General features: G+C 42.0%; 1 protein-coding gene across 1 annotated transcript in view; it reads right to left on the bottom strand.

The window, feature by feature from the left end:
* Positions 1-22878, bottom strand: part of VAV3 (vav guanine nucleotide exchange factor 3) — a 350308-nt gene extending 327430 nt beyond the window's left edge. The window contains exon 1 of the mRNA XM_029947164.1: positions 22587-22878. Within this exon, the coding sequence (XP_029803024.1) occupies positions 22587-22790 (204 nt within the window). The 5' untranslated portion in view covers positions 22791-22878. The remainder of the gene's footprint in view (positions 1-22586) is intronic.
* Positions 22879-22884: the final 6 nt, after the last annotated feature.

Here is a 22884-nt window from a genome sequence, read left to right as displayed (position 1 = left end):
AATAGGCAACCGACAGAATGGGAAAAGATAGTTGCAAATGACATATCAGATAAAGGGCTAATATCGAAAATGTACAAGGAACTCACCAAACTTCACAATCACAAAACAAATAATCCAGTGAAGAAATGGGCAGAAGATATGAACAGACACTTCTCCAAAGAGGACATCCAGATGGCCTACAGACACACTTTTTATTCTTAAAAACTATTAGGAAGAGGGGCTTAGGTGTGCAGTCAAGTGAGGACAAATTCCACTTCTACAACTGAAGAATACCCCCAGTGGGGCAGAGTCTGCTCCATAACTTATTACCCTAATGGCAGAGAATAGACTAGAACATACCTTCTCTGCAGGCAAGTAGCTCCAAAAGAGGGGCCCACAGAGGGCTGCCACACAAGCTCAAAGTCCTCCGTGGATAAAAAGAAAGAATATAACCAACTATTCTCATCCCCCATTGGTCAAATGCAGCCAACCCCCTGCTGACCCAACACTTCCCAGTTGCACATACATATCCAGCAAGTTCCCACAGACCCAGAAAAAGAAGCGCAGGGTAGAAAAGTAGAGGTACCCAGTGTCCTATTGCAAGGTGCTCTCCAGGTGCACCTGTGAAGTTCATGGTAGCCTACAGGGAACTGGCTGCCACGGCTGTGGCTGGAATAAGAGGCTAGGCAGAGAGAATTTTGAAGTAGTACATAAAAGGCATGCAAAGTCCAAATTCATCCTCTTAAACATCCCACTCTATTTACTCCCACCTGGAGGAGTTCTTGATTCCTAGTAGTGTTGCTCTTTAGCATCTTCAAGTTATAATAGAGAATATAGAGAATATACTCCCTTCAAGTCCTCTGAAACTGATTCAGCTTTATCTCCTGTCTTTTTTATATGCTCCCACTTTTAAAGAGCCACAAGTCATGGCCCCACATGCATCAAACTGAAAAGTCAATCCTCAACCTTGGAGCAGATACCCCAAGCAAAAGGGCTTCTGGAACTTTGTATAATCAAGACCCACTTACATGCTTCCAAAGACAGTGCCAGAGGGGGCACACCTGGGTGGCTCAACCAGTTAAACACCTGACCTCAGCTCAGGTCATGAGCTCATGGTTCAGGAGTTCAAGGCCCACAACAGGTTCTTTGCTAACACCACAGAGCCAGCTTCAGATCCTGTCTCTCTGTCCCCCTACCCCTCTCTCTCTCTCAAAAATAAATGTTAAAAAAAAAAGTGACAAACTCCAGGGAAGGTCAACAATAACAACCTTTTAAAAGAGCACAGTCTTTTTCCAGGATGCCCGTAATGCTATGCCAAGAGGACAAGTATACATCGATAGATGAATGGATAGACAAAACGTGAATATAATGGAAATGCTATATATATATATATATATATATATATATATATATATATAAAACGGAAATGCTATAACATTGATTTTGAGAATATTATGCTAGGTGAAATAAGCCAGTCACAAATGTACAAAAGTATGATTCTACTTACATGAGAAACCCAAAATAGTCAAATTCAGGAGGCAGAAAATAACTGGTAGTTGCCAGGGCCTAGGGGAAGTTTACTACATAATGGGTACAGAGGAGTTTCAGTTAGGGAAGAAGAAAAAGTTCTGAGGATGGATGGTGGTGATGGTCGCACAATGTGAATGTACTTAGTGACAAAGAACTGTACAGTTAAATGGTTAAAATGGTAATTTAATGTTATGTATATTTTACCACAGGAAAGGAAAGGAGAAAGGAAAGGAAAAAGGAAAGGAAAGGAAAAAGGAAAAAGGAGAAAGGAAAAAGGAGAAAGGAAAGGAAAGGAAAAAAACTCAGGTAGGGGACATCTCCAAGCAGGTTACTTTTCGCCCTATGCACTTGCACACTCGAGGGACAATCCATGCACAGTGTCTTTGCTCTCAGGACGGCCCTGAGGTATCCCTGCCTGCTTCAAAATGTAGTAATTTCCAATCAGGCCAGTCCTTGTCCCTTGGGGCCCTGACTGTGGAATCTTTCTATCCCCACCTACATGTTCAAAACTTCGTATATTCTACTTCCTCCCTGAACCCAGGTGCTGAACTGAATGTGCACTCTGCCTAGTACAGTCATCTCCACAATCTATTATAAGCAGGAATTTTTAGTCTTGGGCCACAGATGCTGTTGCAACTGCCTTTTCTGTGTAATTGCTGTGGGCTGTGAGGAATGTCTTCCAAGGAAGACTATCCATTAGTCCTCACATTACTCCATCTAAACTGTGAAGACTCCAGATGTTCCTATGGTTTCTGAAGCCCAGGTCCCTGGAGGCCTGTGAGGACCTACAGCTTTGCATGGACATCTCCACACATAAAATTCCTGTGCATTTTTATGCCCAGTTTCGCAGTACTTTCTTTTGCCAGAAGTAGAGCTTAACCTCCCATTTAATTTTTCTCTGCCAATCCAATTTCCTTTTAAGACTCAGAGGCTCTCCTTCCTTCTCTTCTACCTTAGAGCTATCGCGGTTGGGTAGAAATGAATTATCTAGCTTCCCAAGTTAGATAATCCCAGCCAGGTATTACTCCCATCAAGCCACATTTATCCTAGGATGTGCTTCATCCTTCCCACACCTTCCCCTGCAACGCTAACTCCATGAAGAACCTGGGCATGCTGTTTCAGGGTGCATGTGATATCTGTTTGCCCGATGACAGCAACTTGTCACCTTGGAACTCAGTCAACCCTTCAGTATTTTATGCTGATACCTTAGGGCTTTCCTCTTAAATGCAAAAAAAAAAAAAAAAAATTATAACCAGTTGGTACTGCTATCCCAGGGCCACCACCACAAGCCCAGAGGGACAGAAAAACACTTTATCCATAGAATGAATGTGCCTTCTCAAACCACAGGTCAACACTGGCCAAGCTCCACAGTGAAAAGAGAATCCACTGCATTTCAATCTCTACTGGCAAAAATCTGTATGCAGCGCACAAGATGCAAAACTGTCCACATCCTTGAGCTATGCAAGTTTCCAGCTGTTCCCACTTCAAACTCCAGCTGAATGATTAAAGGAGTACTTTGCAGTTTGTTTGTTTGTTTTTGTGAAAAACTTTCAGATCTTTGCTATATTTCTAGAAACCCATTACCCTTTCTAAGTAGGCACAAAGAGTAAATCTCCTTTCCTTTTTATATCCATCTATCCTAGCTTAAAATCTCCTGTTCCCTTCATATCCCACCTATCCACCTTTTTCCTGGCTTAGATTTTTCAGTCTACCACTGCCCCTTTTCTGATAAGACCAGTATGTTTTCAAACCACTCTAGGTCCTTGATTTCCTTAAATATCCCTAGAATCTGGGCATTGCAGGCAAAGGGCTTAGTAATCATCTTCTTGGTGTTTTAGTTTACAATTATTTCACTCATCTGTCTATCTAAACCCAAGAAGACAACACATACTTCTCAGGTAAGGAGGCTCCCTTTCCCTTTTAAGTAATAAAATCTACATCTCTTCCATAGGTGAAGCTTCAGTTTTATGATCCAATGGCCAGGACTTAATTAACAAAGCCAGAATAAACAGAACACTTGTTTCAGTGTGGAAGAACTTCTGAAGTATTAAAGTAATGCTTCTATCCCCCTAGGCTGCATGTAGCTGTTCCTTCCAGTTGCTTGTCTTTGAGACCCACCCATCTGCAGAGAGGGTGCTTTCTTGGTCTGCTTGCAGTGGGTCAAGTTGAGGTTGGCTGTATGATTGGTAGTCTGTTAAGATCTTAGATAAACTACACAATTATGTAAGATTTGTCCCTCCAGGGCCTTCCTTTGGCCTGGAATGAAATTAACTGAATGTGGTAAAGCCAATTTATCACTTCCTATGTTGACCTCATTCAGAACTTAAAGGAGGAAACTCAAAACAACAGCATTCTTAAAACACTGTCACTTTTGAAATTTGAAGTCCTGGCCAACTGCTTTGGCTAAAATATATAAAAAACAGCAAATGCTAGTCCATCCTAAGTAACTAAAAGGAGCAATACCTTCCTCCTAATCCTCTAACGTCAAAGTAATAAGTGTTCCTCCTCCTCCTGAGTGAGAAACTCAATGAGCAATAGATACAGAAATCAGATGAAAATGTGAACTTTTAGAGATGCCAGCTCTCCTCTTGATCCCCTCAACCAGCCCCATCCCCCAAGTATACAAAAAATTTTAGAAACCCACACCCTGTAGGCCTCCCCTTGAAGACAGACCTGCTCTGCTTCACCTGCCTGACGAATGAGAAGAGACCAGACAACAACCACCCTCTCTGCAAGCAAGTAGGTCTCAAAGAAAACACCCAGAGGCAGGTATTACTCTAATGCTTTAACAGAAGTTCTTCCATAGAGAAACTTGAAGTATGAAAAAAGAGTTTATCCTCCAAAAGTTACCTTTCTTATAAGGTCAATTCATTACATCCTCAGTACATAATGAGAGCTTTGGATAAAGAAGTTCAACAACTTTGACTAGATGAGATAACGACCTTGCTTTCTGAATGAACAAAGTGCAGCTTTGAACTTGTGTAGGTTAACAATGTAATACAAAACAGCCTGCACGGCTGGGAAATGCAAACCAAAATGGTTGGTGCTCTTGAGTTCTCAGAAATGTATTGGGCATAATTTAATCTTTTAAGAATGCTGATCTTCATCATTAAGTCCTATTGCAATTTGGGTTCAGATGATTCTCCACCCAGCCTCCTGGCTGAGTCAGGTAATGTTATTATAGGTGTTGGGTGAAGAGTGTTGGCCAAGAGGAAAGACTACTCCATGCTAAACTACACTTGCTACAAGTATTTGCCCACTTCTCTTGCCCTTATTAACCGTGGAAGATTATGTTTACAAAAAAAAAAAAGTAGACAAGATCTAAATTATAAGACACATTTAGGTTTTTAAAAGCTCCTTTGAAAACACTTCAATGTTTACTTTCTCAGAGCAATTTGAAATCACAAAGACTTTTAGTTATACCTAAAATTCTTGTGTTTATTGCTAATAAGTTATTATATACTTACTGCTAATAATTTATCATAATTATTTATACATTCCTAAAGATTTATTGAGCACTACGTGCTGGGCATTGTGCTCATTCCCAGGAATTCAGCAGTGAATAAATCTAAATGGGTTCTGCCATCAGGAGGCTTAGGTCTAACAGGAAGGAACATCAAGTCCTGAAACAAATACTTCTAAGGATGATAAGCTGAGTAAATGGAGATATTGTGAGGTGGCTACCTGCATCCCATCTTACAGATGAGAAAACAGATTTAGTGAGGTTAATTTGCTCAGAGCCATCCAGCAAATAAATAAGAATCTAACCTAAATGATACCAAAGCCCTTGTTTTTAACCAAGACTTCAGAAATCTGCCCTTATGTCATTGAGAAATACTTTTCTACAAACCATCTGTCAGCATATTAACACAAACTGCAAGAATGTTTATAACCTTTGACCTAGAAGATTCACTTTAGAAAGCTGAAAGCAACAATCCAAAATTGGGAAATAAATCTGCACAAAGACAATTATAATCATACTACCTACAGAAGGTAAGAACTGGGTGACTCAGTCAGTTAAGTGTCTGACTCTTGGTTGTGGGTCAAGTCATGATCTCACAGTTCGTGAGTTCGAACCCTGCATCAGGCTCTGTGCTGACAGTGTGGAGCCTGTTTGGGATTCTCTCTTTCTCTGCCCCTATCCCACTCACTTTCTCTCTCTAAATAAAACTTTTGAAAACAAAAAAATTAAAATAGAAAAATTGGAAGTAATCCAAGTGACTGACTACATACACAGGGAGTATATCAAGTGGACTATTTATTATTTTCACAACTGCATACTATTTCATTATCACTTCCTATATGATCCTGAGAAAATTACTCAATCTTTTCTAAAATTCTTCAGCTATAATTATTATTACGTTCTCTTAGTGGATCACTCAACTATCTAGGGAAACCAACATTAATACTACTTATAATCATATACAGTGGAAGGACGGACATTGTTACTTCCTGATTAAGAGTTTACAATGTGCAAGGCTGAGAGGCAGGAACTTGTTGAAGATTATCTCATCTAATCCTCATGACAACCTGTAGTATAGACCATATAACTCTCTGGAGGCCACTAAGGGAATAGAGAGAAATAAATGAAAAGAGTCTACCCTAGATCATAGGTTATTAGTAGCAAATACAAAATTTTAACTGTAAAGCTATTGACTTTAACTGTACACCATGCCAACCCCTGGTTATCACGGAGAAAATGAAGGTTCAGAAAAAATGAGCCAAAAGAGGCTCAGAGGTCACAAAGCTAATGAGTGACAGAGCCAGAATTTGAATGCAAGTCTCCCAATTCCCAGTAGAGGGTTTTCTCTTGTTACAGCACAGTTGTCAAATATGAAATCACCAACATCATTAAGGTAAGTGAAAATGTGTAAGTTATTTTTAAAGTCATAATATTCTAAGGCCTTTAGATTCTATATTAGCCTAAACAAAATATCTGAAGATAGAATACAACATAAGAGAAAAATCTGCCGAAGACCAACCAGAGGTTACCATTTCAAAAGGACTGTGGGAAAAGTCCTGTACCATGGGAAGATTTGATGAAGTGGGAGAAACAAAGAATCCCACATCATCACTAAGTGCATGCCGTGCCCCCAGCGCTATGCCTGACATTTTGCCTCAGAGTTCACTTGCTCTCCACAACACTACGCAAGAAGAATCATCCCTACTTCACAGGCAAGACGAAGATGCTGAGAGAGTAACGGATTTGCCCACAGTTGCTCAACTAGTGGGGTATGATTTGAACTTGGGCCTGTCTGATGCTAAAGTCCATGTTCTTCCAATATACCACACTGCCTGCCGCTGCAAGACAATTGGAGTGTGAATTTTATACACACACACACACACACACACACACACACACACACAAATTGTGATTAAGATGAGGGACACAAAATCTGGCATTCTTGTTCAACCAATATTAAAGTTGGTGGCAGGGATTCATTAAATATTTATTCAATAGTCATTCATAGGAGCTCTCGCTCTGTGCCAGGTACGAAGCTAAGAACAAAGCTGAAGAACAAATAGCCCACAATTCCATGGAACTCATGATCTAGGATAAATCACGTGTTTTGGTATTATCATAAATATTTGTATTCTTGGGAATCTGAAACACTATCTGGCTTATAAGAGCAAAACCTCAATTCTCTTAGAAACTGAGTAAACTATGGGTGGTTAAGTTTCTGGATGGTTGAGGTTTACTCCTTTAAGCAACAGATCTCATTTCACAGTATTTATTATTTATAACTGACCCTTGAATAACATGGGTTTGAACTACATGGGTCCACTTACATGAGATTTTGTGAATACATGTATGTATAGTACCATATTTTTTCCTTATGATTTTCTTAATTTTTTCTCTAGCTTAATTTATTGTAAGAATGCAGCATGATACATATGTGTTAATCAATGCTAGGGCTTCTTCTGATCAACAGGCTATTAGCGGTTAAGTTTTGGGGAAGTCTAAAATTACACACAGATTTTCAACTGCACAGGAGGTCGATGCCCTAACCCCTTGTGTTGTTCAAGAGTCAACTGTAATCATTTTCCAATGCTTTGTCAGTTCTCCTAGGATATTCTGAGCTCCAAGATCTGAGACCTTATATCCCTACCCCCACGGATTCCCCTATACTATTGTATCCAAGGGATGGATGGATAGAGGAAGGTAGAGACGAAAGGAGAGGGCACTGAATACAAGAGATTAAATCTTCTATAATAAGAACGTCACATAAATTCTAAACTCAAGCACTTTCCAATCTTCCCTCAATTTTTTTTAAGGATTAACATGATTTAAATTTCTCTGAGGGGGGCACCTGGGTGGCAGGGTCGGTTAGGCATCTGACTCTTGACTTCTGCTCAGGTCACAACCTTGCGGTTTGTGAGTTTGAGCCCCATGCCAGGCTCTGTGCTGACAGTGCAGAGCCTGCTTAGGGATTCTTTCTCTTCCTCTCTCTCTGCCCCTCCCCTGCTCATGCTAGCTTTCTGTCAAAATAAATACTTTAAAAATAAATACACAAACGAACTTCCCTTGAGGACCTGGGTCTTAAGTATTCTAAGAAAAGTAATGCCCTGTTCTTCAGGAAACCAAGTAACCTTGGACAAATCATTGCACAAATCAAATGGGCCTTAGCCCATTTTTAAAACCAATGCACTGAGCTAAAATTATCTCTGAGGACTTTTCCAGCTCCATAATTGTAGAACTCCTTGAGCAATACAATCAGTTACTATAATGGTCCATTCAATGGGACCATCCTTCCCCAGAGCCTAGTGCAGTATGTGGGGTTAGTTTGGCAGCATTCTCCATAGTCCAAGATTAATATGATTTTCGAGTTCTTGAGTCCATGGGTTATGAATTTTTACTACTGTCCATTTAACTTTCAGCTGTTCCTCTATCTCAGTTTAACTTACAACCTGTAATCTTCCTGGATTTATAAAAAGAATAAAAATAAAAAACACAGGCTTAAAAAAATAAAAAACAGGCTTAATGAAAAGGAATGGTATATTTATTGAGTACCTACTATGTGCCAAACACCAAATGTACATTACTACAATTAATTTCATCCCTATAACACTGCAAATAGGAAAAATGTGGACACAAGATCATAGTGGTTAAGTTGCCCAAGATCACCAAGCAGCACAGCTAGGATCCCAAACCAGGCTGATGCTTTCAAGGCCAGGTGCTTTCCCCTACACAACGTTGCCTCACAAGCTTATTAGAATAGTGTGTAAATGAAAAGTCCTTAGGCTTCAAGTCACAATCTAGAACTCTCTGATGGTTAGCATAAATCAAGTTTAACTTCTTGCATTTAAATGGAATATACGAAATCTATCTTCTCTCTTCTCTAGAGAGGTGAGGATATTATTGTTACTATCAAACACACATTTTTTCATTTAGCTTATTTTATATAAAACCCAGTAAGGCTTTAGGTAATGGCCAAATGGGTGTCAGATAACTTAGGGCTAGCTAGATAGGTAAGAAATTAATTTATATGCATCATTGAAACTGCTGAACCACTTTTTAAACATGGAAGGGGGAAAAATAGATCCTTTACCAATTTCTCGTTCCTCTTCATTACGGTCATTAAATGGAACTATATATTCAGAAAGATGGAGGATTCAATAAAGGATTTAACTAACAGAGCTAACACATAAATACTCCCAGGAGTCCAACTTCACATTTTAGAACTTACAGGTGTGAAATGGACACAATTATGACACATTTTCCCCTTAAATAGGGTCTCTCTAGGAGCACCCAAATTTTTCATGTTAGTGCTCATTCTGAAGTCTGGAAATTTCAACCCGTTTCCTCCTTACTGAGGATGAATTGCTAAATTCTACTGAATCCCCAAGTACAGTTTACAGGAAAACACAAGGTTCCATTTTCAAGTACTCTGTCATCATAAATAATCTGAACTCAAGCATTTCTTGTGTCACTGACTATGGCCTAAGCTTACTAACTTCCTTTAGCCAACAAATGCCTTTTCACATTTGAGGGTCAAATGCCAGGGAATTTAATAATTTTCTGCCAAATCTACATTTTGTAGTATCAGTAAGTGACAGAATTATCCTTTCTCTGTCAAACACTGTATACATGGTAAAGTTACATTAACTGAATGATAACATTACCCCACCACAACACCCCCCAAAAAAGAGTGGGGGGGGCGGGGTTTGCAAATAGCAGGTGCTATAAGCTGACTACAGGAGGGGACAGGCAGCCTTGTTGCCACTGGGAAGTGAGAAAGGTGACAAGTTTCTGGTTCACTGGCGGATGTTCACCCAAGCACACTACTGGGGTCTGGAGGCCACAAACCAAAAAGGGCAGGTCTAGTATGCAGCGTCCAATTTCTCAGAATCAAAGCTTTCATAACACCAGGTCTTCTCTGGGCTTCTAACTTATTAAACACTCTTCAAGACCCAAAACTCTCTCGTAAGAAAGCAGCAATAGCTTGTAAACTTTGGGACACTTCTAGTAACACTGGTCATGATTATGGAGGGTAAATGGGAAAGACTGAGGACAAAACTCAGGAAGACTGGTTGGGAAGGATAAAAACCAAGTGAAATTGTAGGGACTGAGGGAGAGTTGGGGACTCAGTGTCTGGGATTTAGAAAGCTGGAGTCTGACTGGGGGAAATAAGAAGCCTAGAGAATCACAGGAGGCATTGCAAAGAGGCGACGAACACAGCGGCCACTGCAGTGAGGCTGGGCAGTAAAAGCCTGCTGGTGAGCAAGCCTCTCCGTCAGCTCTCCAGCTCAGAAGCAAGAGCAGGAAAGCCAGTGGAGGAGGACACTGTGGGGCAGGGGCAGCACTGACAGGCCCATCTGACATCATAGAAGGTGAAGGGGACTGGAGATGAAGGTGGAATGCACTGGAGGACTCAGAAACACGCAGTTAAGAACTAATGGACCAAGGAAGGAAGAGGTACTGCAACTAAGCAGCACTGGGAGGATACTGAATGGTACACTGGCTGTGAGGGAGTGAGAGGGACCGAGTCGGGATGTTCCAGACAGAGTGAGAACAGGCTAGGGAAATGGCTTTCGATACCTATTGTGCAGTCTGACTCTATAGTCTCCGCTCCCTCACTGTTTAAGATATTCAAGGGAATAGGCCATCATCCAACAGTCCAGGCCACATACCAAAGTCCTATGACTTAACATCTTCGTGCCAAATGCAAATGGTGCAGCCATATTCCAGTATGAAGGTTACAGAGGATATTTCATCACTGCTCAGAGTAACTGTCCTCTTGGGGACATCACCGAGGTCTCAATGTCTTTGCACATTCTTCATCTCACACACACTCTCCCCACCCAGTTTCTCAAGCCTCTTCCTCTCCTGTAACCACTCAGGTCTCTGTCCTCTTCCTGGTGGCCTCTCGCTCACCCAGCTGCATGCACTCCTGCACCCGCCTTGCAGCATCCAATGAATGGCTGACTTTCTCCTTTCTGCATTCTTGCAAGTCCCGACTTCGAGGTCAAATCTGCTTTCTTCCAGCCCCACAAAAAAAGCACAAAGTTCCTAAGATTTATCTTTAGGACTCTAGTGTCCTGCACATAGGAGGTACTGGACAAACATCTACGGAAAGAACAGAAATATCTTGAGCCATACAAACATGTGAACATGTCATTCCCTGCACATCAGCAAAATTAACAATGCGTCCAAAAAAGCATGACCCTCTACCAAGCATGTGCTGTGCTCACTCACTGTAACTCTGGCCTCCTACCCACCCCTTGTTTTATAAGGGCACGTCTGAAGTAAAATCCATCCTGTACAGACTAAAAGCCACGCAGAATCAGGGACTGAGTTTTATTTACCTTTGAATTCTTGGTATTTACTACAAAACCTAATATTTAATAGACAAATTGATGACTTAATGAATTCATATGCACAAATTCCCATAAAAACAGAACCAAACAAAACAGAAGAACTATGAAATTGCCAAAAAGCAAATAATCATGAACTACTCAGACTCTAAAATACATGAAAACTGGTTTTATTATTTTAGATGTTTCTATTTTAAATGCAGCGCAAAATAATACAATGTAATTTTTTACTTGCAGGGCAGACCTTGCTTTTCCCAAGCATTTTCCTAGTCATTTCCTCATGCAATTCACCATCTAACCACTCAGCTTGGGAGCAGGAATGGGAAACTTCACTGCATTTGGAATTAGGACAATTGGACTCAAGTCCTGTCTTCACCACTTCCTGTCTGGGTGACCTTGAGAGAAGTCCTTTATCCAGTCCACATTTCAATTTCCTTCTCTGTAGAGCAGTGATAAGATCTTGTTCTTCCTGCCTCTTTCACGTGTGAGGATCAAGGATGTGGGAGAGGAAGAAGGAAATAAAATCTTGTTGAGTACCTACTATGCCCCAAGCATTTTACAATTATTTCTCACCACAGTCCTGCAAGTAGATTTTACTCTTTCTTGCCTTTAATATGAGAAAATTGAGACTCAACAAGTAATTTTCCCAAAGGCATCAAGTGCCAGAGCTGGGATTCAAACATATCCGTCTTGTCCCAAAGCTCTCTTCATGAAATGATAATGCCTCCTTAATGAGCTCTAAATATGTATAAAAATATTTTAGCTGCTATTCAGCATATTATTGATATGTCAGTATTCATGGTTATTGCTTTAAGAATGGAAGGCAGAGAAAAAGAAAGCAGGTATTTGGTAAGGTCACATGTTAGAGACAGAGCTGGGCCTCTTACTCAGGTCTCCGGACTCCTAACCTAAAGCCTTTTCATTAACCCATATTGCCCCCATGCTCCCAGGAAAAGGCTGCTGACATTAGTGGGCACAGTGGCTTGTTTATTCAAGCCAGCTGTTACTGATCTATTCTGAGACAAGTACTCTGAAAATCATGGACGGTGAGTATCAAGTGTTTCATTGACTATTCCATATTAATTGACCCTTTAAAGAACTCCCATGTGAGTAGCATATCCTGCTGGCTTCCTGTTAAGCAAGCAACTCAGGCTAACTACAATTCTTGCAACACATATTTTGAAAGCACATTAAGACAGCAGCACAAAATACAATTCTAAATTTTCTATACAAAAAGGATCTACTTTGCTGTTCATGGTTCTGTCCACTAAATTCTCAAGACTGAGGGAAGGCAGAATGCAAACTTGTGACAGCCCTTAATACAATGCAGGATCTGTGTTAACGGTGAGGGGCAGGGGTGATAGAATATTCTAAACAAAAGCTAATAGGTGTCCATGAATTTACAAGAAGAATGGTTATTGTAAGGCTAGGGAGAAAAGACAACCATTTGAAAGCCTGCCATTTAAAACAGTGGTGTTCCTGCTGACCAGGGAAACAAACGCAGTCACTCCAGACCCCATTCTGGAGTAGATCAAATGACCACGTGCTCAGGACCAGGTGTCATCAGGCACAGTATTAAAAGGCCAAAAAAGACCAGTTGCACTCCTGCTCTCATTAAGTTTCCTCAGTTTTTCTGATTTTATTTCCTTTCAACATCATATACCTGTCAGAGGTCGCTCTCCCATTTTACTCTGCATAGGAGGATAAATGTGCATCAAATCATCGGGTTGATAGATTCAGTACTCTGAAACTAAAATTATTCCTCCATAACTAGTATGGAGATACTATTATTGATAACCACAAAACCAATCTGAGAACATTCCTATAAGCAAAGACTACAGGAGAACAATGGTGGGGGGAGGCGGAGATTCACGCCAATTCATATTCATGTGCCAATAGCCTTGCTAAAGGAACTCAGTTTGCTTTAAACATTCTAATTCTAATCTTGTCTTCATCCCAAGATTGTTCAACAACTCCTTGTTGGTACCAGTTACTAAACTCTTAGCCTTGGAGAGGAGCTATCTCATGGAGATAACTAATAGTGAGTGTTCCAGGGTGGTGTGACAAGGAGATACTTCCTGGAAGGGTTAACACTCTGCCTTGTATGTTTCTGCATAAGTAGTGATAATCATAGTAAAAGTCATTACCATGTGAGTATTTGTTATGTGTCATTCACAGAGCTAATTCATTCATTCAGTCCTCACAGCCACAGTAGGGGGCAGGTTCCTTTATTATGCCTTTTTTAGATATGAGGAAGGAGAAGGACAGACAGGTCTAGACACTTTCTCAAAGTCACTCAGGTGGTAACTGGTAAAGCAATGTTGTTATCTGTTATTAGTAATGCCACTCAATGAACACACGTCTTTTATTTTTAATGACATAGTGCCAAGTACATCTTATTAAAAATGTACAGATGTTTGAAAAGGTAGTAAACAAAGATATCATTTCCCATCCATCAATGTACTTCATGCCTATTTGTATGTATTATGTAGGAGTCTTAGTGTCAACTTCTAGAGACGCACATAAATGAAGCCTACAGCAGCCTCAAGCAGGTCACAGCCTGGAAGGGACACAAAATGTTGTAGAGTGGTGCAAGGAATGCTGGGTGCCACCTATGTACACTATACAGTACGGCACAAAGCAGCAGGTGATCAGCCAGGGTGACTCTTGAACGGAATCCTCAACCACACAAATAAAGGCATTTCAAGCAGAGAAATGGGCACATGCAGTAACACAGGACATTTAACAGCACAGTTCATTTGAGAAGCCACAAGTTTAGGAGTGCAGAGTGGAAGAAAACTTTGAGAGATGGAGCAGGACTAGACGACAGGTTTTTGCATGCTTACTAACGAGTCTGGGTTTTATCCCACTGTCCATAAAAAGCCATTAGATAATCATAACAGACTGACCACTTGCCCCAGTAGTTCAGGTGAACCCTTAGAATCCTCAGCCACTCTCCAGCACACCCAATATCCAAGCAAGCTTTTCTGGCTCTACCTTGAAAATATATCTTGAATCAAATGAGGCAACTAATAGCATATGTGCATTCAAATGGAAAGGTTCAGGAGAGAACTGAAGATGCAGGAAACCATGTGGACAGAGTCACAAAGGGACTGACTGTGGCTGGGAGCGCTGATCATCAATCAGTCCACAGAACAGGGGAGAAAGCACCATCTATGGGCACAGATGCAAGCAGCTGAAAACTTGAGGAAGCTGTCCTGTTTTCTCAGTGGAACAGGAAGCAAAGCCACCAGAGGAGAGGGCAGAATGGAGACAAAGGTGAAGGGGTTTCAACAAGAAAAAGTACCAGGGATGTGGGAGGATGGGCAAAACAGGTGAAGAAGAGTAGGGAAATACGGGCTTCCACTTATGGAAGGAGTAAGTCACAGGGATGAGATGAAAGGTACAGTACAGGACATATAGTCAATGGCATTGTAATAGTGTTGCATGGGGACAGATGGTGGCTACACATGTGACCGCAGCATAATGCACAGACTTGTCAAATTACTATGCTGTACACCTGAAATTAATGTAAGATTGTGTGTCAACTACAATCAAAAAAAAGAGGTACAAGTAGTCATCTGAGTGAGTCATATAGTGAATGGTCTAGACAGTTCACAAACTCTTTGGTCTCAGGATTTTATTACACTCATAATTACTGATAAGCCTCAGAAGCTTTATGGGGGTTATATCTACCAACATTTAATATATTAGAATCCTCAACTGAGAAATCTTTAAAATATCTACAAGCACATAATCCGTGGTCCATCTCAGCAATGACATCAGTGGCATCATGAAGCCTTTGCAAAGCTCCACTATACACCTGTGAGACCATCAGATAAAGGGCAAATCATGTCTTAATTATAAAAAAGATGCTTGACCTTATGGAACTCCAAAAGGTACCTACGGCCCTGTCAAAAGTCCCCAGACGGAACTTTGAGAACATCTGGTCTAGAAGACTGGGTAAAGCTAGGGAGCATAGGTGTCCACTATGGTCAGGGATGATGAATTTACAGTAAGCATAGTCTGCGTGCCACAGGTTTTTCCTCCACCAGATCCAGGAGCCAAGCTGCAGGAAGGAGTAAGTGGAAGAGTTGATTTAACCGGGGTTGCACTTTCCTCAAATAAGTATTGCAAATCGAGAGAAGCTGGAATTATAATGGCTGCAGTATTTAAACTGAGGAGGAAGGGAATGAAGACATGAAGGCAGTGAAGACGTGGCAGGAGCTCAAAAGATTGCTGTTGGATTTTAGGTATTAGAATAAACCAGAAAGGAGTGGTAAGGGAAAAAAAATACTTAACACTGAGATAGAGAAGGCAACTACTAATAGTTTCAAACTCCATATTTAAAACAATGCACTCCCTTCCCCTCAGAAATCTGCACCTCCTCCCTATTACCCTCCCTCCCAAATCCCACCTTCACCTAAGCCAGAAAGAGAGGCTCATCTCTCCTGACTCTCACTGCATTGAAGAGGCCCCAAGGCCTTGTCCACTCCAACTCTCCATCATGTCCATCTTTTTGGCCCTTCTCTAGCCTTCCTGTCCTGCCCTTTCTCTGGCATGGCATCCACTGGCCCCTGCCTCCCCTGATGGAACTTCAGCAATTGCCGTGCCCCACCCCCAGTTCCATCCCATCAAGTTCATCCTTCACTCTGCTGGGGATGAACTGTGCCCAGTGAAGTCAATCCTGTGAATGTCACTGCTTTAACCATGAAACCATTTTACCAGTAGAGGGGGAGGTGGGAACCAGGTAGGTATAGGATATCCATGTGAATCTGGGGCCTTCAAGGTATGAAAAGTAGATCATACTACAGTGATGGGACAGGATACAGGAAAGAGAATATGAACAAAGACAATGAAGGAGGCAACTCAAATTTCCTTAGAATGTTTAAAGAGAAACCAGCAAAGGAAACAAAGGACACAGTAAGAAATGAGAGAATGAGGAAATGTGTTGCGTGGTGGTAATCCAGGGAGAGTTTCATAAGGAACAGAAAAGGCCGTGTCAGATACCATAGAGAGTTTCAGAAAATTAATTTTGAAAAGGCTGTATTATGTTTTGGAAAATTAGGAAATTGGTATACATACTGAATCAAAACTGTTTGCATTACAAACAGGATATGATTTTCCCCATTAAAACACACACACACACCCCATACACCCTTTCCCATTTTCCTCACACTGGCAGGCATGGGATTGTACCTCACCACCAATAATGTCTCAGCATTTTAATCCTTTATCCCAGTCTCTGGCTCCTAGAGAGCCTAGGTTAAGCCATCAAGTATCCTACGGAACCAGTACTTAAAATGCCTTAATATGCCTTAACATTGGCATCAAGTTTAACATTCTGCTGACAGATTATCCAAGAGAATATTCTAACAAATGGAAAAAAAAGGTTACGGACTTCTGCAAAGCAAGACTGAATAATGACATTATTTTGAATTGATTAAAACCGTAATGGGACACACCATTCCTTTTGGACAATCACTGCCTTTTTTTGCCTCCCTTCAGTATAACCCAATCATCTCTACACAGCATCACCTCTTTGGGGGGTGGGGGCAGGAAGTGAAGACATGTATTTGGAATGCACATCTTAGTGCTAAAACTAATATAACCATAGCTTTTCAAACTGTACAGTTATGTATAACAAAAATAGAGTTCTGTTTGCCTTTTTTGGAAAAGTAGGAACAACATCAAAACCCAACTGCGTGTTAGTAGCCTGGAAGGGAACTCCTGGGGACAATACTGGCATACTCTTTTAGAAAGGCTGCGTCACCCACACTTGATGCTCAGAGTTTAAAAAAAAAAAAAAAAAAACAAAAACCTGACAACCAATGACTGAGAGGAAGTGGGGAAATGCTTTTCAGAAGAGGAGCAATCTGAGTAAAAAAATTTTAGGAACACATTAAATTTTATATTTTCTTATACATTTTCCCACACATACATATACAAGACTTCCATAGGATAAAACTTATCTAAATCTAAAAGAGCTCTTTTAATAGGTATAAAAATTAAAGTTCTAGTGGATAAGAAAATAACCCTCTAGACCTCTTTTCCCTAAAAGCCACCATATAGCAACAATACTCCCAGAGAGGGGTGTGGCCCCCTGGACAGAGCCTCTCCTCCTACCTGCTCTTCTCCGACAGGGTGTTTGCCCATCACACACCAAATCTGTTCTATCCGATTACCAGAATATTTTTTTTTTACAGTCAGTCTTCCATCCTTGTTTTCCTCCATCTATCAGCAGCATGTGACATGTCTGCTCGCTCTATCTCCCAGAGACACGATATTCGCTTGGTTTCCTGAAACCACACTCTGCTCATTTCCCTCCTGCCTCATGGCCATTTCCTCTCAGCTCCTTTATAGATTCTCCTCTTTCTACCCTTGACACATGGGCAAGCCCAATGGCTCACTTATTTAACCTTTTCTTTCTAAACACTACTTTTTGGAGATTTCATCCAATCTCATGATTGTGAATAACACCTATATGCCCTGACTCCCAAATTCACATCTATATCCCCAACTTCACTGCCTGCTCAGTATCTCCAACTAGATGTCTACAGGGTGTTTCAAACATAACTCACTCCAGGGCTTCCCACCCCCCCCCCCTCCCAGATATCCACCCAGGGCTATCCTTGCTCCAGTCTTCCCCATCTCAGTAACGGCAACTCCATCTTTCCAATTTCTTGGGCCAAAATTCTGGAGTCATACTTGGCTCCTCCCTTCTCATAATCTGGGTTCCACCAATAAACTCCTGGGGCACCTGGGTGCCTCTGTCAGTTAAGCATCTCTTTTTTTTTTTTAATGCTTATTATTTATTTTTGAGAGAGAGAGAGAGAGAGAGACAGTGCGATCAGGGGAGGGTCAGAAAGAGAGGGAGACACAGAATCTGAAGTAGGCTCCAGGCTCTGAGCTAGCAGTCAGCACAGAGCCCCATGCAGGGCTCGAACCCACAAATCATGAAATCATGACCTGAGCCAAAGCCGGACGCTCAACCGACTGAGCCACCCAGGCGCCCCAAGCATCTGACTCTTGATTTCGACTCAGGTCATGTTCTCACAGTCATGAGACTGAACCCTACACCAGGCTCTTAACACCAGCACAGAACCTGCTTAAGATTCTTTCTCTTCCTCTGCCCCTCTCCACTACCCATGCTCTAAGATAAATAAACATTAAAAAATAAATATATAAACTACTGACTCTCCCTTCAAAGTATACCCCAACTAAAGTATCTCTCACTAACTGCCCTGCTACCACTCTGGTCAGAGCTGCCATCACCTCTTGCTGAAGTGACTTTATTATATTAGCCTGACTGCATCCATTCTTGCTGTTCTACAGCAGAACAGCCAGAGTGACCCTGCTGAAAGGTAAATCAGGTCAGGGGACTTCCCACTTCACTCAGAGTCAAAGTCAAAGTCCTTATAATGACACATAAGTCTTAAAAAGCTGGCTCCCAGTTTCTCTGACTTCATCGTGACCACTCTTTTCCACACTCACTCACCTCTAGTCACAATGGCCTTGCTTTTCCTCCAGTATATCTATCATTTAATTGACCTCAGGACCTTTGCACTTGATATTCCCTTCCTGGGCATATTCTTCTTTCAAACATCCATATTACTGTATTCCCTCTGTCTCTCCAGGTCCCTGCTCACTTGTTACCCCCTCATAGAAGCCTTTCTTGACTACCTTCTATAAAAATCAAATGATATTCTGCTCTAGCCTGTTACCAGGTTGAAAGCTCTTCACGGGACATTACATAGTCCTTGCATTCCTAATTGTCCATCTCCCCCATAAAATATAAATCCTTTTAGGGCAAGCATTTGTTGCATTTGTTTATTGCTCCAAGCAGTATCTACAACAGAGCCTAGCGCACAGAACCAGATATTTGCTTAAAGAGCCCTGAAAGCCTGAACAATTCATTTTAAGACAATTCAAGGTTTACCTATACCATATCCAAATGGTCAGTAAATTCAAATATATTATTCTCATCCTAAGACATGGAATAAAGAAAAATTTTAAATTACAAAATAGTAGGATTAAGATCATCTCATTGATAGATCTCGGGGCACCTGGAGGGCTTAGTCGATTAAGCACCTGACTCTTGGTTTCAGCTCGGGTCATGATCTCATGGTTCGTGAGTTCAAGCCCCACATCAGGCTCAGAGCCTGCTTGGCATTCTCTCTCTCCCTCTGCTCCCTCCCCCATGTTCTCTCTAAAACAAATAAAAATGAAGAAATACATATATGTATTTTGGAGCTGAAGAAGATCCTCCTTCTACCAATATTGCAAGATTAAAAAGAGATGGTCACCATAGCCAGGAAGAACAACAGGAGACTGGGATCTCATTTATATTTCTATTCTGAAGGATTATTAACTTAAGACCTCAAGATTCGAACCTATAATTGAGCAATTTGGGGGGGGGGGCGGTTAAGGCAAACAAGGCAGAAGGCTAACAGTAAGAGAATGGAAGAAATCACATGATTAGAAATAAACACTCTTCTCAAAAGGGGCTACTCATTGTATAACTTCTTACAGGCTAATTAAAAACGGCCAATAAGCAAAACATCAACAAACTAAAATTCCCTTTGTCAACATCTGTTCATTACAGTCTCAAATGCCACAAAACTCTGAAGTGAGGCCTTCTAGTTATTTCCTAGCTTAAAAAATCATGTACTAAAGAAATTCAAATTAGTATCTTCAACAGAACCTAAATCAGGTGGACAGAAGGACTCAGACACTAGAAATGGCAGTAGCCATAATAAGTACTGGTAATGACATCCATCTCTAAATTCAGAAGAATAAAGTCTGCTGCGATGCAGGTCAGGATTTCACTGGGTTACCAGGTTATTCACGATACAATATGAATATTGCTGATGAGTTAGAAGCCTTATAACTAGAAGCAGCTTGAAAGATAGAAGCTAGATCCAGAAATAGGTCAGCCTAAAGGACCTTACAATTGTTTTTAAAATTTTCATTGTAACCTTTTCTTTGACAATAGCAAAAAACAAAAAGTTTTAATTTTACCACTAGTGAACACCTATTAAGTGCTGAGCACTGTACGCATGTTAAACAGATCAGCTTGTTTAATGAAATAGTAAACGTCACTTAAGGACCTGATGACAACCTGTGTAACACAGACTCATCTGCCCAGCGCTCAGCTGTTCAGCCACCTTCTCTCTCTGCAATGTGGTCAAGAACCAAGAAGGAAGCCAAAACAGACATCACCATATGCAGGCAGTAGCCTTCCAGGGTTCACTTTTGAGAGAAGCCCTCACTCACAGGACATTACAAAGAAAACTGCATTGAATTTGGAAACAGAAAGCTCAGGGCTGGACACACTTTAGAATCCAAAAGCAAAACAGCCTAAGTAAAGTCATTTAGCTGTTTACCTCATTATAACCTGGTAACTTATCTGATAGCACAGTGCAATAATTCCTTTACAGGGCAAGGATCCTGAGGTGCTCACTGTAGTGCCCCCTGTGGTGCCCCTAGTAGGGAATTCCATTCTTAGAGCATCATCTGTGCTCGATTTTCATTAGTGAGACTTACAATGATCCTCAGTCATCAAAAATTTAAATTCTATCACATATATTCTACAAAGACCATAAACACATTTGAAAGTATTTTCATCCATTCTTAACATCCAAATAAAGGTCAGAAGATCAAAAGAGGGAGGACCTCAGCTGTCCGGAGAAATTGACTATTGAGAACTTATTGAACAGCCCCTGAGGTTTCCAGGAAACTGAAGTTTCAGGAAGTGCACACAATACTGTATTCCCTGCTGATGGGCCAAGGCGTCCTGACCCACACTGCCTCCTGAGGCTACCGGCCAGGTAAACTCATAGCCAAATGCAGCTCCAGGAGAACTTTGCTCACAATGGCAGCTTCCAGCTTAATGAAAATGTCTGCTAACCCCTTAACAGGATATCCAGAATTGAGACAAGTTTGAAGGGCTCCACAGAGCTGGCAATCACCACCCAGGATTATGGGAAAGTACAAAATAACTGGTCTCACTTCTAAAATCATATGGTTCTCACCACTTACAAGTCGGTTCTGTCTTGGGGACTGCTCACCGGCTGACTGAAGGCAGATAGGATTGGCAAGGAATATAGCATCTGGGGTGCAGAGGGCCCCTGAGGGAACACTGACATCAAGACGAGCTGAATGTGTGTACTCTAACTTTAAATCCATGATTATTGAGTTTTGTGAGTCAATTCCATTGTAGAAGGCACTGCTCTAGTTGCTAAGTAGTTTAGACTATCATTCAGGATTACTGATAAAATGTCATGGAAGGGGACTCCTCCTCCCTGTTGAGCACAGTTTTTTATATAATGCAAAAAAGAAAAGAGATGTACTGAGCCGTGTTCAAGATCTGTCTGCATGGAAACTTTCTGACAGGACCAAAAACTACTATTCCTCTGAGCCGTGACTTCTGAGTTGACTTTAGGATGCACGCAGCCTCCCAGAGTTGTTTTTAACCCAAGAGGCACCTCCAGGCAAAGCTCCAGCCACAGAAGCCAAGGTTGCACCAACCCCACCACCTGAGCAAGCACCGAATTGAAAGAAAGCAGAATCTCTTTGCGAAACTGGTTTCCAGTCGCTTCGGAGAGACGGGGCTCGCTCCTTCTCACATGGCTTCGGGGAGACTGTAAACACAACCTCGCTCGCCAGCTGGCCAAAAGCTCAGGGGGCTTTCGGGGGCAACCGCTGCACGGTGCTCCCTTTTCCTCCCTTTGACACTTCCTCCCAGTGTCATTCCCGTACAGATAACGGTACCGGAACGCCCTCCACTTCCTAGAGTCATCATTTATGTCATGGTTCCTCTTTCAAGAAAACATGGGGACGACACGCAAAGCAAAACAACAGACTAAAGGCAAAAATTACCCCCATCACCTCGGTTTATACCTCTCCATTGTTACTCTAAGAAATAGCTGAACAAATTCCTTTTGTTGCCCTACACACACACACACCAAAGTAGGTGAAGGGCACCCTAAGACAGTTTATTTTTTCCCGCCTCACAGAAAGCCTTTACGAAATCCTCATTCCGTCCCCGGACGCAGGACTTCAGCATTCAACTGAAGACCTAAACCCCCCAAACCACTCCAGGCCAAGGTACAAAAAGCCGGAGCGGTTCCCAAAGCAGAAGGCTGGGAGGCAGGGCAAGCTGAGCGCACCTAGACGTTTGCATCTACACAAAGAAATTAGCCGGGTGATTAATGGGAGATGCCGGCCGGAGGCGGAGGCGCCCGCGCCGGCTTCCTTACCTGGGACATCTGCGGCCTCAGGTTGATCTCCTTCAGGTTGATGGAGTGCGCCCGGAGGTTGTTGAGCAGCTGGCACAGCAGGACTCCATCGCGGAGGGTCTGCGCCAGGTCAAACACCTGCGCCGAGTCCCAGGTCACCCGGTGGTTGGCCGGCAGCACCTTGCAGTGGATGAGCCACTGCGCGCACTGCTTCCAGGGCTCCATGCCCGACGGCTCCAGGACGGGACGCGGCCCGGCCGGAGCAGGCGACGAGGATGGGGCCGCCGCCGCCGCGGTTCCTCCGCGCCCCGCCGACGCC

The sequence above is a fragment of the Suricata suricatta genome, chromosome 8 (genome assembly GCF_006229205.1).
Source record: "Suricata suricatta isolate VVHF042 chromosome 8, meerkat_22Aug2017_6uvM2_HiC, whole genome shotgun sequence".
Classification (NCBI taxonomy): domain Eukaryota; kingdom Metazoa; phylum Chordata; class Mammalia; order Carnivora; family Herpestidae; genus Suricata; species Suricata suricatta.
Note: the sequence above shows the minus strand (reverse complement) of the source record. Positions and strands in the feature narration are given on the sequence as shown.